This window comes from Mobula birostris, chromosome 8, assembly GCF_030028105.1.
Source record: "Mobula birostris isolate sMobBir1 chromosome 8, sMobBir1.hap1, whole genome shotgun sequence".
Lineage (NCBI taxonomy): Eukaryota > Metazoa > Chordata > Chondrichthyes > Myliobatiformes > Myliobatidae > Mobula > Mobula birostris.
In genome coordinates, this window is record NC_092377.1 from 77936845 (window position 1) to 77950715 (window position 13871).

The window sequence follows — 13871 nt, forward strand, 5'->3', positions numbered from 1 at the left end:
TATAAAGTATGCTGCTGTGGGAGCTTACATAGAAATAAAAGAGTCGGATTTTAATGATAACGGCGATTATTTAGAATAAGTGTCCATTTCCCATGTGTACAAGCCCCCCCTTTGAAAAGTTTTCCTCCTCACCAACCCCACACACACTTTTGTTTTGTCTGTTCACGCTTAAATTCTCCATCTGTGGCACGATTCTGTGTCAGTTTCCATTCCAACAAACCAACTTTATTTTCTCATTTTTAAAAGACTGACGGGGAGGGGGGAAGTGGGCGTTGAATGTGCCCCTGCCCAACCCTACTAATGAATATTAATGAACGCATACGTCTGTCTCTCCTTCTCTCAGCCTGTCTAGATGAAGCAGTCACTATCACTAGACGGGTGTTTTGTTTTGTGTGTATGTTGGGGGGTGGGGGGATTTGTTGTGTGTGGGATCGAGGAGGAGATTTTTTTTGGAGAGGGGGGTGGAGAGTAGGGGGGGAAAGAGACGCACTTTGAAAATAAAAGGAGAATAATAAAAGAGGACTTTTTTTGCATTGATGATTCGCTTTCTTTTCAAAAAAAATTATATATAGCAAGTCTTTTCTCCAGTCGTGCATGCGAGAATCGGTGGACTATATTGCTGTGCGGCGGCCCGCTCCACCCTCAGTTCACCCAAGTGCAGGCAAGCCGAAGCCATGGGCATGGTTTGCAGAGGGATTTCACTCGTTACTGCTCTATGCCTCCTCGTCTTGCGGAGCCAGGTAGGTTTTGTGCGGATCGTTCTTCCGCGGTGGCATTTTGTTTATATATGCAAAAAATAGCTAACTTTATTTTTAAGACATATTTTGCAATTTGCAAACTTAAGCTGTTGTAGCAATTGAACCTTGTTAAAGACTTCATTCCCCGTTTAATAGAATTTCACGGTGTTCTACTCCGTTAGTTTCGCGAATTGCCCTCTAATTGCTGTCGTTGCAATTTTTTTAAAACCTTGTTTCTCTTTCCACCACCAGTTATCCCTAGCATCGGGGCAGTTCGAATTGCAGATCAACTTTATGCAGAACATTAACGGCGAGTTGCAGAATGGGAATTGTTGTGAAGGCGGTAGTAGGAATCCGCAGGACCGCAAGTGTGTGCGGGCCCAGTGTGACACCTTCTTCAAGGTCTGCCTGAAGGAATACCAGTCCCGTGTCTCGCCCGGCGGACCTTGCAGTTACGGCTTCTCTTCCACCCCGGTGATCGGAGGCAACACCTTTAACCTGAAAACCGCCGGCAGCGAGCGCAGGATCGTGCTGCCCTTCAGTTTTGCATGGCCGGTGAGTCCCGGGACTGCGAGCCCTGGTGCGGCGGGGAGAGGGAGCTGCAGCCACTGGGAGCCGGCAGTTCGCACCCGGCTCTGCGTCTACACTCCTAGCTGGTGCCTTCTGTTAGCTCACACTTCTTAGAACACTTGTTAGGAAGTAGCGCTTACACTTGTTTCAGAGTAAATTAACTCCCTTCAGACGCGTGTACTTTTTCCAAACCCGATTTGCACCCAGAACTCTTGTTTTGCACTTGTTTAGAGATAACGCATTTTGTGTTAGAGCAGTACTCTTCCCTTGCAGAAGAGCACTTAACAATTATTTTACGCTAGTTCCAGTGGTTCAAGGATTTTTTTCCCTACTTTTCAAAAGCGGTGCTTTGTACTTAGGACAGTCTAAGATTTTAAGGCACACTTTGTCTAAAAAATAACAACAGTGTCTATTGGTGGATTTCATAGCGACGTTTATTAGGGACTGTTAGTTATCAATTCAAATACAAAATCTGGATACTATGTTGTATTTTTCTAAGTGGGCAATCTCGGTTTTTTTAAATTGCTCGGTCTTTCTGGTGTGAGGTGGTTCGGAGACGAGGAAGAATAGCAGAATATCATTCTGCAATGTGAGGTTGATCATAATATTAACCTGAAGACCATTTTTGCCGCTGTGCCGATGTGCAATGTCGATGAATGTTGCTGTAGGATGCAGTATAACTCAAGCCTGGTCACCCTTGCGTTTAACTTGTTTCCCAGCCGCCAGTTCAGTGGTTGATTTAGGGTGTGTTTAGCAGTAACCGCGATGTAGATTTAAAACGTGCCCCCTCTCTCTCCCCCCCCCCCGTGAGTAATTTTCAACTGAAGTTCTTTTCAAATTAGCTTCTAAATACCCCTCACAATTTAAAGTTTATTTTCATTTAAGGAAGTTTAAACTGTTAGCATTGTAGCAGTGAAAATGAAGAATTTTGCATATCCTGTTAAATCGCATTTTTTTATGTAATGGCAGTGGGAATATTCCGAACTTGTTATTAATAAGTGAACAGTTTATAGTGGTCTCTGAATGTATGAAGTGTTTAGAGTATTAAAATTGGTGAAACGAGTTTAACTTGAACTGTAAGAATTTGATTTTTGGAAAGGGGGGAGGAAGGAGAGAAGAGGATCAGAATTAAACTCCAGTCAATGAATATAGGTATTTGCTCCTAAATATTTGTTCCCCAGGACACGCATTGCTAATCTTAGATTATAACTGATGCAGTCTTTGTTTCCACAAAATTCAATTGTTGACATTTTATTTTGCTTTTTTGTGTTTCAAATGCACATGTCATTGGGCAGAGGTGTTTTCAAGTTATATACGCCAAATTCTGAATTTTGTGGTTATTTTGAATCAAAACTTTTCACTTCAGAATGGGAAAGCTTGTTTGTTGGGGGAATGAGCAAATTTTAAGCACTAAGTTTTGTAGAAGATAATTTCTTACTTTAACCCTAGTATTAAATGCCCATCTTGAGCACATGCTCGAGTAATTTTCCTGAATGGCTTTATCACTCTCAGTTAAGTGGGAGATTGTAGAGGATTATCATGATTTATACATGGCCCTTTAAAAGATGAGATGAAATATTTGTGACTTGATAAGGCAGAAGCCAACTCTCTACTGGCTAATCAACCACCCTGGAGCCCTATTAGTATTAGGCCTTACGAGAGGCATGTTAAAAGTAATTGAAGTATTATTGAATGGCTTTTGAGTCTGCAGTGTAAGAAGCATGTGGGAGGTGACAGTAAGTCCTGGAAATGCCTTATTTAACTGCATCCCCTGAACTTGGACCTTAGCATACTAGTCTTTCATTCTATTGCTATTTCGGGTTTTTAGTTCCTTGCTAAGGGTTTAGTATTATAGATGACCTGATACAAAGGAGCACATTCCTTGTATTTGGGGGTATATCGTTTTAAAAGCTGTGTTGCCTTGACTACAACTATTGACACTTCCTTTTCTTCCTTCATTGATGAAAGGTGAGCTCTAATTGAACATTGTCATCTTGCATGCTTGCGTATTCAGAGAGCTTGTACTTGGCAATTTCAGTTATAATGATGAATAACCAAATGTAAATTTTGCTGCAGTCGTTGAGGAATGTCAGGAATATTTTTGCAGATTATATGAATTGGTGATGCTTTTGCACCAATAGCCCATTAGAGATGTGTAGCAGTTGACTGGGAAATTTAAGTAATCGAGTGTGGAGATGGTGGGCTGTAAATTTGTATAGATGATTGGAAGGTTGAATGGGTTGCTAGGAAACGGTGCAGCACAGTGGAATAACTAGTGCACCAGAGCTGCACCTGCATTGGAACGAGTTGGCACAATGGTTTGTTAGTGACAAAACTGTGCATCATGATTGAAATACAACTGTTAGCTATGCTTACAGGGAGGTTTCTGCTTGCAAAACAGTAAGTTTTAATTCTTAAATATGTGGCTCAAAAATGTATTTGCTCCCTAATTCGCCTGCCCTCTACCACTGATGCAGAGTTATCTAGGAAAGCATGGCCATTTTCTTGTGTGTGGTGGAGTAGAGCAATTAAACTGAATGCAAACAGGAAATGTGTTCTGTCCTACCGAGTATTGGTATAATGTCATTTCAGCTAGAATTTGGATAGACTAAATTTGTGACTAAGCCTTAGAAACTTTGCAGCCAGTGCCAAGTCCAGCCACCTTGCATGTACCCTTACTTGATTCTGGAAGGCTGAGTTAAAGCTTTGTTTGGACTTGTACAGTTATTGCTGGTCTTGAACTTGGGTCTGCTGAAGTGAGTTTCCCTGTGGTATATCAAGATCAATTGCAGTTTAGCAAACTAACACTTGGGCTTGCCTTTGGTTATCAGTTGATAGCTGTATGCACAAGCATTGGTGATAACCATGCACTAATCACTGATTTGAAAGCTGATTTGTAATTTGTCAGGTCTCTCAATAAGATGAAAGTATTGGTTAAACTATTATAGGGTTAGGAAATAAGAAATTCAAGACTTTTAATAATGTACAGGCTTTCCGAATGTTTGGTGAAATCATGGTAATTAAGGAAAGAATCGCAGCTGAGATTGAGGAAATAGGCAAAGGTACAACTAAACAAAACTATAATGTTTCCAGCGCTGCATATCCCTTGGCTATTGTCATTTTAGAACTCCCATGGTTTTGATGTGCAGTTGTAGTCTCCAGGCAGCATAAGTGAAGTTGCACCTGGTACTTTGTGTGAAAGTGTGTGGGAAATCTCTGGCTAGTCAGTCAGTGCACTAACTTTGCCTTCTGGCAAAATGAAAGAAGGGTAATCAACTTCAGATGCCGGGTGAGTTTTTCATCGAAGAAACCCCACTTTTTGTTTTGAGGTGGATGAAGTTTATTTAAATCTGTTAATTCCTGCAGGCAGTATGTTTAATGGCTTTGTCTAACGGAAAATGTCCTTGCTAAACAGAGGTGGTTATGCTTTGCTGTGCTTTTTCTGGAAAGTAATTTTTTTTGTCACTGCCTTCTGATGTGATCAGATTTCAGTTTAATGCACTATTCCTATTCACTGACCACTTCTGAATACCAACTTGATCAAACAACTGGAGAATTGTATCTTGGTGTGTGATTATTCTCGAGTGAAGAATGCAGAGGATTAAACGTAATGATGACTTTTTGCTTCCTGGCATTAATGTCAGAGTAGTTCAGTGTAACTTTGCAGAGTAGCAGTGTTTTTTTTTCAAATTTTGCCATTGGTAGGAATGCATACTATCCAGAAAGTACCATCATCAGTAAACCATAATGTGTTGAGGGGGGAGGAATAACATTTTATTTTGGAAGCCATTTTGTGTGGGTTAAAGTTCAGTAAGTAGGTGGATTAAACTGGTCATTGACTCCAAGACTGTCAGTATCTGTTGGAGTGATAAAATAACAGGCATGTGGGTTTACTTTTGGCATGAAAATTGTTATGCACGTTTGAAGTGTTAGAAGTGTATCTCTATTTGTTTTTACCCTAAATAGCCATACCTTGTTCAGACCTGCCTTTTCATGATGTGTGTAAGGCTGATGGATTTATTAACTTTTCACCTCGTGCATTTCGTGGGCTTGTGCAGGGGATGGCATTCACAAAAACAGATGTGATGTTTAGGTTTGTACGTGAGTGTTTGAAATGGACACATTTCTAAAGCAGAAATCTATATTTTAGAGTGGGAAATGTTATAGTGCAAGGCTTGTGAAGCTTCACTTTTTTAAAAAAAAGTTGTAGTCAGGCTGAGTTTAGATCTGCTTCTTAGTATGATTTTATGAAGTAAAATATAATCTGGCCAGTGCTGCCTTGTGCAAGGCTTTGTATGTTTTCCCCTCCCCCCCCCCCCCCCCAAAAAAAAATCCATTTGGCTTATCTGCTTTTGGAGTTCAGGAAGTGGTGTTCGGGCCACCCAGACAGAGGAGGGGATTGCTAATATTAACCAAGAACAATAGCAAAAGCAAACTGACTGCAATGAGGATTACAGAATATAATGGATGCATCGAGAAATAATGCCAATACAGGAGAAGCAACAGGAAGCGCCAGTACACTCAGCATTGCTCAGCTTCTAGACACACACCAGAACTTTGTGCAGTGGCAACTTTGGCACATTATATATTTGTAGGATGCTAATTATTCCAGCAAGCCTGCCAGATTGGACCTCGGCTCTGTTTGTGGGATGTTGTACATGCAGTTTCGATAGCGGTGCTTTTGCCTTTCATCATTTGGCAATGGAAGGGCAGCTGCTGAAGTACAGGGGTGCTGGCCTTCAGCTGCCAGTCTGACCACTGATGTCTAAAGGAAAGGTGGTAGCAGCTGTTTATACCATCAATTTTTTTTTAACGTCACAACTTAATGTGGCAGTTGACTGCTTGACTTCTGTTCCAAAGCCACAGGTTATTAACTTAGCTCCTGTTGGTGAAACAAAACCATTTCTTCCGTGCTGAATCCAGGCTCTTCCTCTTTGAAGCTGCAGGCAGTATATTGGAGCCATGCCACTTGTAAAATGCTGGGTTAAATTCTAATGAGTCAAGGCATCTAACAGTATCCAATAGGGCTGCTGTTGAGCTTTAAGAGGTTCATTTTTAGAAGGCAAGAGTCCTTTAACATTACTAATTAACACTTTAATTCACTCAAGTTAATTGCTATAATTGAATGCCTAGAAATTGCTTGGGTGTGTTGGAATTTAATGAAGGGATTAACAAATACACTCCAATGAGCAAGTTAAATTCTAGCATCTGTTTGATAGTGGTGTTTAAAATCTTGGAAGTGTTTGGGTAAAGTAAATAAGGAGAAATTGTTCCATTGGTTGTTGGGATAACCATAGTGCAGGTTCAAATTGATGGGCAATTTAGCCTGAGGTGATTTTGAGTGCAATTTTTTTTATTGTGCAGAATGCAGTCAGGATTTGCATTGTGAAGATTGATTAGCAGAAACAGATTCAATAGTATCCATGAAAAGGTGAAAAACTCTTGGAGAGAAGAAATCTGTGTGGGTGGGGTGGGGGGTGGTGGAATGGATCAGACTGAGAGAACCAACACATTTGATCAACCAAGTGACTGCTTCCTTAATCTCAGTAGGTTTTTAATGTAGTTCTTACAGCCCATTGAATTGCCTTAACACTGAAAATTGTAGATTTATGAGCTCTTCTGAATTTGCTAATCCTATATCATTTCAGAACTGAAATCATTGTAGATTCATTGAAGGTTGTTTCCCTTCTGCAATTCCATAAATTAACATTTTATAGTAATTTCATTTTGGGTTTGTTGGGCGACCTTGTGACTGCTAGGGATTTCCCTTTAAGATATTTAAAGTGGGTTAGGCATTTAAACAAGGGAAGTGCTGACGAGGCTGCTTTGCTAAGGAAGGTGATGCATAATTGAGTGATGTAAGAACATTGTAAATTCATCAAGGAGGATGGTGTATAAATGCCTCTGATCTTTCCAGTGCTATTTGTGTCCTGTCTGTATTGGAAAGTAAAATATCCATTTATCATGTCATCCTTTCTCCACCCACCAGTCCTTCTCTTCTCTCCCCCCGCCCCAATTAGTCCATGGTGCAGTGTATTTGGGACAGCAATGTAGAAGGTACGAGCTGTTGTTGCTGTTATGGTTTAAATGCTATTTTTAAAAAAACAACCCATATCCTTTTGTATAATTGAAGAACAATTGTCTTGTTTGCTTCATGTGGATTGACTGTAATTGAAAATAGGCTCTCACAAGTCCATGTTACTTTGGCTAATCCATTTATTCCACTGAGTAATTATTTCAATTCACTTAGTTACACTTGAGCTGGTGGTGTAACATTATAAATGTTCCGATGGCTATTCTGAAGCTGTTGGAGATGGGAGATTACAATTTTAAATACAATTTGTGGAAAATTCAGTTCCAAATAGAACTAGAATCACATGGGAATAAGTTTTAAGGCTTGCAGTTTCCCTGAAGCCTAATTTTTGAGCAGAGGTAGCTTAGTGATATCATTACACTGCCAAGGGATTGTATTTACTGGCACATGCAGGTAGATCCATGGTCTGGGTGCCCAAGTAATTACAATGACAGACAGAATGATTTCTTTGTGCAGGATGTATTGGTCTGAATAAGTGCACTGTTTTGAGCTGTCCATTAATTCAGTGATGAGCATAGGTCAAGTCTGAGCATGGGAAAAATAAATGGCTTGCTGATATCTACCCATTACAGAAAAGCTGGCAGTGAATCATTGAGAATGTTAATGGCTTGTATGTGTTATCATTAGCTATTGGAGTATGACAGAGCAAGTTTATCCATTATAAAATATTAAGTGATTTTTTTTTAATGACATCTTGTACATAAGCTATCTGGTAATACAACGGGAATGCCTTAATTTGGCCACATTTGGAATTAATTTCTTCAAAAATAATTCCAGTCCCTGCAATGTGATCGCCAGGGTGATGTTAAATACCCAACTGCCCCCAAGAAAAATGTGCTTTGAAAGGGGTTGCTGGCATCTTTTACCTTGGCCCTATGGCTTGTTTGCCAAGTGAAGCCTAGAAAGGATGAGTTAACAGATGCACGCAAGAGATTCTTCAGATGCTGAAAATCTAGAGCAAGGCACACAATGCTGGAGGAATTCAGCAGGTCAGGCAGCATCTTTGGAGACGAATAAACAGTCAGTGTTTCGGGCTGACACCCTCCAGGATTAATAAATGTCAGTTTTAACACAGTCTAGCAATTGGGACCCTGCAGCTGATGAGCCCAGGTACACCCTGCACTTGATATTTATGTGCCTTCGCACTTGAATTTCCCAACACGGGTCACTAACTGAGTGGCCCTTTTGTTCCTGTCTTCCACTATCCCTTTTACTGGGATGCACAGCTTGGTATTAAACATGTGGCTATCTTATGGGCAAATTTGGTAATTATGACTCTACACTTCCTTTAAAAGCCATTTATTGGTTAGAAAGTTTGTGGTCCCTGACAGTTTTCATGCCTCCATCTTTATCTGACCAGAGACTGAATCAAACTATTTGCAGCAACCCTAGCGTCATATTTAGCTCTGAAATATGCCATTATCCAGGTGGACCACTTCTGTGATGTTGGATAACCTCTTTCTGCCTCAACTTGTCTGACACTTTACTAGCAGCTTTTAATCTCTCAGCTGCTCTATTGCAACATTCTGCAGCCTAGCCTTTCGTAAGCTCATGTAAACTTGCTGATTTCCTAAATTTCTTCTGTACTATTGCATATAAATTAGCTAAGGCTTTTTTTTTCTTCCCCAATCTGTTCAGTGGTCTTGCTCTAGCCTCTCTTTCTGGCCCCTTTGTGCACCTACCAAATTTGCTCTTTCATTATTGACCATGCTTTTGACTGCCCAGACACCAATTGCTTAGGCTAAACCTTGCTGTCTATGTTTGAAGTACTCCCTCTTTGACTCTGCTGGTTGGCTGCCTTAATCACATTGGGTGGCTTGGTGTCAAACTTAGTTTGATAAATCTTCAGTGAAGTGCCTTGGGATATTTAATCGAGCTTTTTTTTTTAAATACAATTTATCCTTGGTATTTAATTCTATTTGGATTGAGCCTCTGGTGATGCATGATCAATGTTTAGTGATGCCTGGCTTGGTCGATGCCCTCAGCTGGCATAAGTGAATTTGCTATTAAAGATGAGTGGGTATTGAATTCCTTGCATTTTGGGTTTAATTGATGCAAGTTAGTTGATGCTGCACTTGAAAGCAAACCTCCCAATTGCTTCCGCACTTAATCAGATTTTTGAAGACATTTAGCTAATGCTGTGATCCTTTCACCTGACAAGTGATTTTGTTTTGAGACTGAAGGTTGAGACTTTTAAATTGAGGTGTGAGGTATTTGTCTGGGCTTGCCTGGTTTTGTTCAAGTTAGACTTTTTCCCACAGCTGTCATTGAGTGAAACTAAAGATTCACTGGGCTCTTGATATGACACGTATAATTGAATCTTGATCCAAAAATATTGTTTATCATGCCTTGTTTTCAATTATTTTGTGACCGTAGAGATTAAGGCTTTGTTGCACTATACTTGTCCGTATTCTTTCTAATAAGCTGGCCTTGTTTCCCTAAAAGTCATTGAACTAAAATACTAGAATCAATTAATGAAGTTTTGAACCTGTAGATTTGTGATAAATAACGGTGTTGTGTAAATCATACTTTATCACGAGAATTTGAGTTTTGCAAAGCTCTGCTGATAATTCAGAATAGGATAGCATGTGTAAATGTGACGAATAGGTGTGTGATGTCCCAGGATGGTTGTTAGCACCAGCTTTTGTTGTGCAGACAGGAAAATGTTCCTTTCTTCTGGGAATCATAAGATCTGCCCTTCGATATTTGATACTTGTGGGAGCAATGATGGCCTGAGAGAGACAAAGCTATCTGAACAGGGTGCTGAAATGAAGAAAGCCCAGGAGATTGCATTGCTGGGTTTAACTCTTCTACTTCACAACAATCTTCGCTTACAAACAGCAAGGAGGGGGGAAAAAGCATTCTTCACATCCATTGTGCTAGAGAAACAGAATTGACAGCTGCTTTAGGTTTTACTCTTCTAAACATGAAACTTTTTTTATGGGCTAGGAAAATAGGTGGAAATGAAAGGTCAAATTAACTTGGGGCGGTGGGGGTGGGGAATTGTAACAGTATCTGTCCTCTGCACTTGTGATTGTTCAGGAGACAAGAATCTTTTCATTTAAAGATATGAAATTTATATTCTGCCCACCTTTCAGTGGGTGAGTGGGGGGCGGGGAAGAGCACTCTAGATTCTCAGTACTTTACTGTGTTTGAAAGACTTGTTGAAATACCACAAAGGGTAGTGCAAGTACTTAAAGGGGTTTCTTTCGAAAAGTTTTAATTTGCTTCCCAATTTTTTTTAAAAAATGCATTCTATTTTGTTTTGCAGAGGTCCTACACATTGATTGTGGAAGCCTGTGACTACAATAATGACACCAGTAAGTTCACGAACTTGGGCTGCAGAGTTATGTGCTGTATAATTAGAAGTGGCACCCACAGTGGTGTCTGTCTTTTTAACTTAACCAGAAAGACTTCGGAAATGAAGGAGGGGATGTAGGTAGTTGCAGTTTGAAGGCTTGGTTTGTGGTATAATTTGTAACCTAATGGAGATTTGATCTCGAGAACTGATTATTCCTTTCGCCCACAACAAAGTGAAATCTGTTCAGTGATTTTTGTGGGCTTTACTGCATCGTTAACCTGGGTGAGTGTCTCTGCCACTTTCTTTCCCCTTAAATGTGGCTGTCCCCATGAGATTGCAGACAGGTGGGTTGGGGGGAGGGGAAGTAGAGAGTAACATGCCTTATTTGGAAATAAAAATGTTTTTATACAACTGATGGGTAATGGCAGGTGTTAAGGTCCTGGTGGCCTCTACAGCCTTGACCAGGAGTAAATGTGCACAACTGCATATCTCAAACCTGTAATGTATGTGAGGCTTGGATTTACTCAAGTTAGTGCTGAGTTTTCAAGCATCTGCATCAACTCTTGACCCTAGTTTAGGATTTCCTCTGTTTTCTAAAATGTATGTTTTTTATTTTTAATGCTTCAGAAATCAGAATAAGTAACTTGCCTGTTTCAAGTAGCAGGGGAACATGAGTTATAGACTTGTACAATCACATTTAGTTGAGCTTCTGCCAGGCTTTTACATTCTGTTCCTCTGTGGAAATTGTCATTTGGATGACCTGGACTCTGAGACGGGGCTTGGATGATACTGGGGAGGACTTCTTGTTATTCAGTCACAATCAAGGTGTGGAATTGTTCCTGTGAGGCATCATTTATTCACAGGAAATGCGGTAACCTTTGTTTATTCTGTACCAGCCTTGTGCTTGCTGGCTCTGTTTTAAGATCTTTGTTTGTTTTCAAATTCACGTATTGCCTCGCCCTGCTCTCCTGAGGTATCCAGCCCTGCAACACACCCTCATTCTAGCCCTTTGAGGATCCCTGATTTTAATCACACTTTCATTGGCTGTACTTGTAACTCATCATGCAGAGGTTCCCAATCTGGTGTCCATAGATCCCTTAATCGTTAAGGGTTAATGGCATTGGTCCATGACATAAGAGGTTGGGAACTCTTAAGGCTTTCTATCTCTGCTTGCTTAAAATATTACCTTTTTTAAAAAAAAATACAGACGCTGACATCGCCCTGATAGAAAGTTGATAATGTAACTATTTCAAGACAGTCTGAAAACTGGTGCAAGGTTGGGAGAGGAAAAGATTATTCTAATGTACACAGTTTTAGTCACACCTCCAGGTTTGTGATATGCAACTGCACAATTAAGCTGGTTCAATATTAGGCCAACTTTAATATTTCTGTGGTTGAATTTTTTTCTACTCTGATAGCCTGACCTTTGGTGAACTTGTGCATAGTCTAGGCTGACTTGAGGGAGTATTGCAGTGTTGGAGGTTTTGTTTGAGGGGACATTGAACTGAGGCCACTCCTGCCTCCCATGGTGAATATTAAAGATCTGTGGCACTGTTTGGATGAGCAGGCAGTTCTATCCCCTGACAACTCATTGTCTCCCCCTCGGTGTCACATAGTGGGCCATTGGTCATTTTGAGAGTTTGCTGTACTGTCCTGTTTTCTGCGTTAAATCATTGATTACATCCTGAGGCCTTCAGAAGATGCGAAGTAAATGTTAGCCCTTTCATTACCTTGATTGTGGAGTTGGTACTCGGCCCAAGAGGTTGTATTTTGGCACTGGCCATGTTGGGGCAGTCATGAAAACAGGTTGACAATTGGCCACAAAGTGGAAGTGTTACCATTCTGTTACTGCACTGCTTTCTGCCAAATACTCTAATAAAATTAAGGCTTGTAAGGCATTTTTCATGAGTTGAAGATGTCTATTTTAACAAGGGGTAGTCTGTTTCTGCTTTCTCACTTGTGTCTCAGTTAGTGTTGTTGATATTTCCACGTATTTGGGTTTTGGTGTATCTGCATGACCATCATGTTCTGGACTTATTACAAAAGAGTGTTCAGAATTAATTTGCAGGTAAACTACAAGTTCCTTATTCAAATATACAGCTGATGAAATATAATAGAATTTACCATTATGATGGGTTGGGCTTGATAAAGTCCCTTGTTACAGTTTTTAAACAAGTTTGTAAAATTAGTCAGGAAATAACTTCAGTGCTATTTGGTTACTAATGCTGGTTTACCTGCTTTTACTTTCAAAAGGAAACAGTTTATTTTGTAGCACTTGGGTGATGCTGTAGGAAAACAAGAATTAATATTCCCTGATTATGTGGCTTGCCTGGGTGATGCTGTAGATTTTAATCCATTTTGGTTGGCTTTTCAGTAATCCAAAATACTTTTTAAACACTACTGTGAATATAATAGAAATGAGTAGCTGTTGAAAATCTTCGCAGCTCCTCTGATACTGAATCTGGGGAAGGCATATAAAGAATTTTGGGTGCAAGTGTAACTGGGGTTAATAATTATTTGCAATCACATATAAAATTGTTCCTGTTATTAAAATTGTCCCAATCCATCAAGCTGCCAGAGAAAGGAAATTAGGCTTGTAACAGTTTGACATAGGAGTCTTGGTTTCGGTTGAATTGGCTGGCTTGCTTTATAGGTCACAAGTTTATTTAGTGTTATGGTGGTAATCTCCACTGACTAGAAACTCCAGTTCTTTTTGTCATATGCTTTGCAGAATATTCCTGCTTAGCTTGTATAACTTCCACGTCATGTAGGACAGTGATAATAAAAAATACATAAAATAGTATATTGTATTTTCTGTTGGTGTATTCAGTCTCATTACCAAAGATATAACGTTAAATGTCATCAAAATTCAGTTAATGATTGGACTCTAATCATGTTTCTAGATTATGCAATAGTAGTAATTTATTCTTTGAATTATTTTAATGTCCTGAGATTGGATTTGCTGTTGGCATTTGTGTATGCTGAGATATTAATGCTTCATGATAATTCATTTTCTAACCAAGTGTAACTGGCAACAGGTTTAAGGGAAGCGTTAAATTGGTCTGTTGTTGAATTCGAAAAGCATCGTGAAATGCCACAGAACTCCATGATGTGCCAGACAGATGTGAAATATTATTTTGCCGGCATAATGTAAAGAGATAGTTTCAAG

At 39.9% G+C, this 13871-nt stretch overlaps 1 protein-coding gene across 2 annotated transcripts in view; it reads left to right on the top strand.

Moving 5' to 3' along the window:
* Positions 1 to 479: 479 nt before the first annotated feature.
* Positions 480 to 13871, top strand: part of LOC140201419 (protein jagged-1-like) — a 49832-nt gene continuing 36440 nt past the window's right edge. For both annotated transcript variants that reach the window (XM_072265494.1, XM_072265495.1), the window contains exons 1-3: positions 480 to 740; positions 990 to 1292; positions 10673 to 10721. In XM_072265494.1, the coding sequence (XP_072121595.1) occupies positions 675 to 740; positions 990 to 1292; positions 10673 to 10721 (418 nt within the window). In that variant the 5' untranslated portion in view covers positions 480 to 674. The remainder of the gene's footprint in view (positions 741 to 989; positions 1293 to 10672; positions 10722 to 13871) is intronic.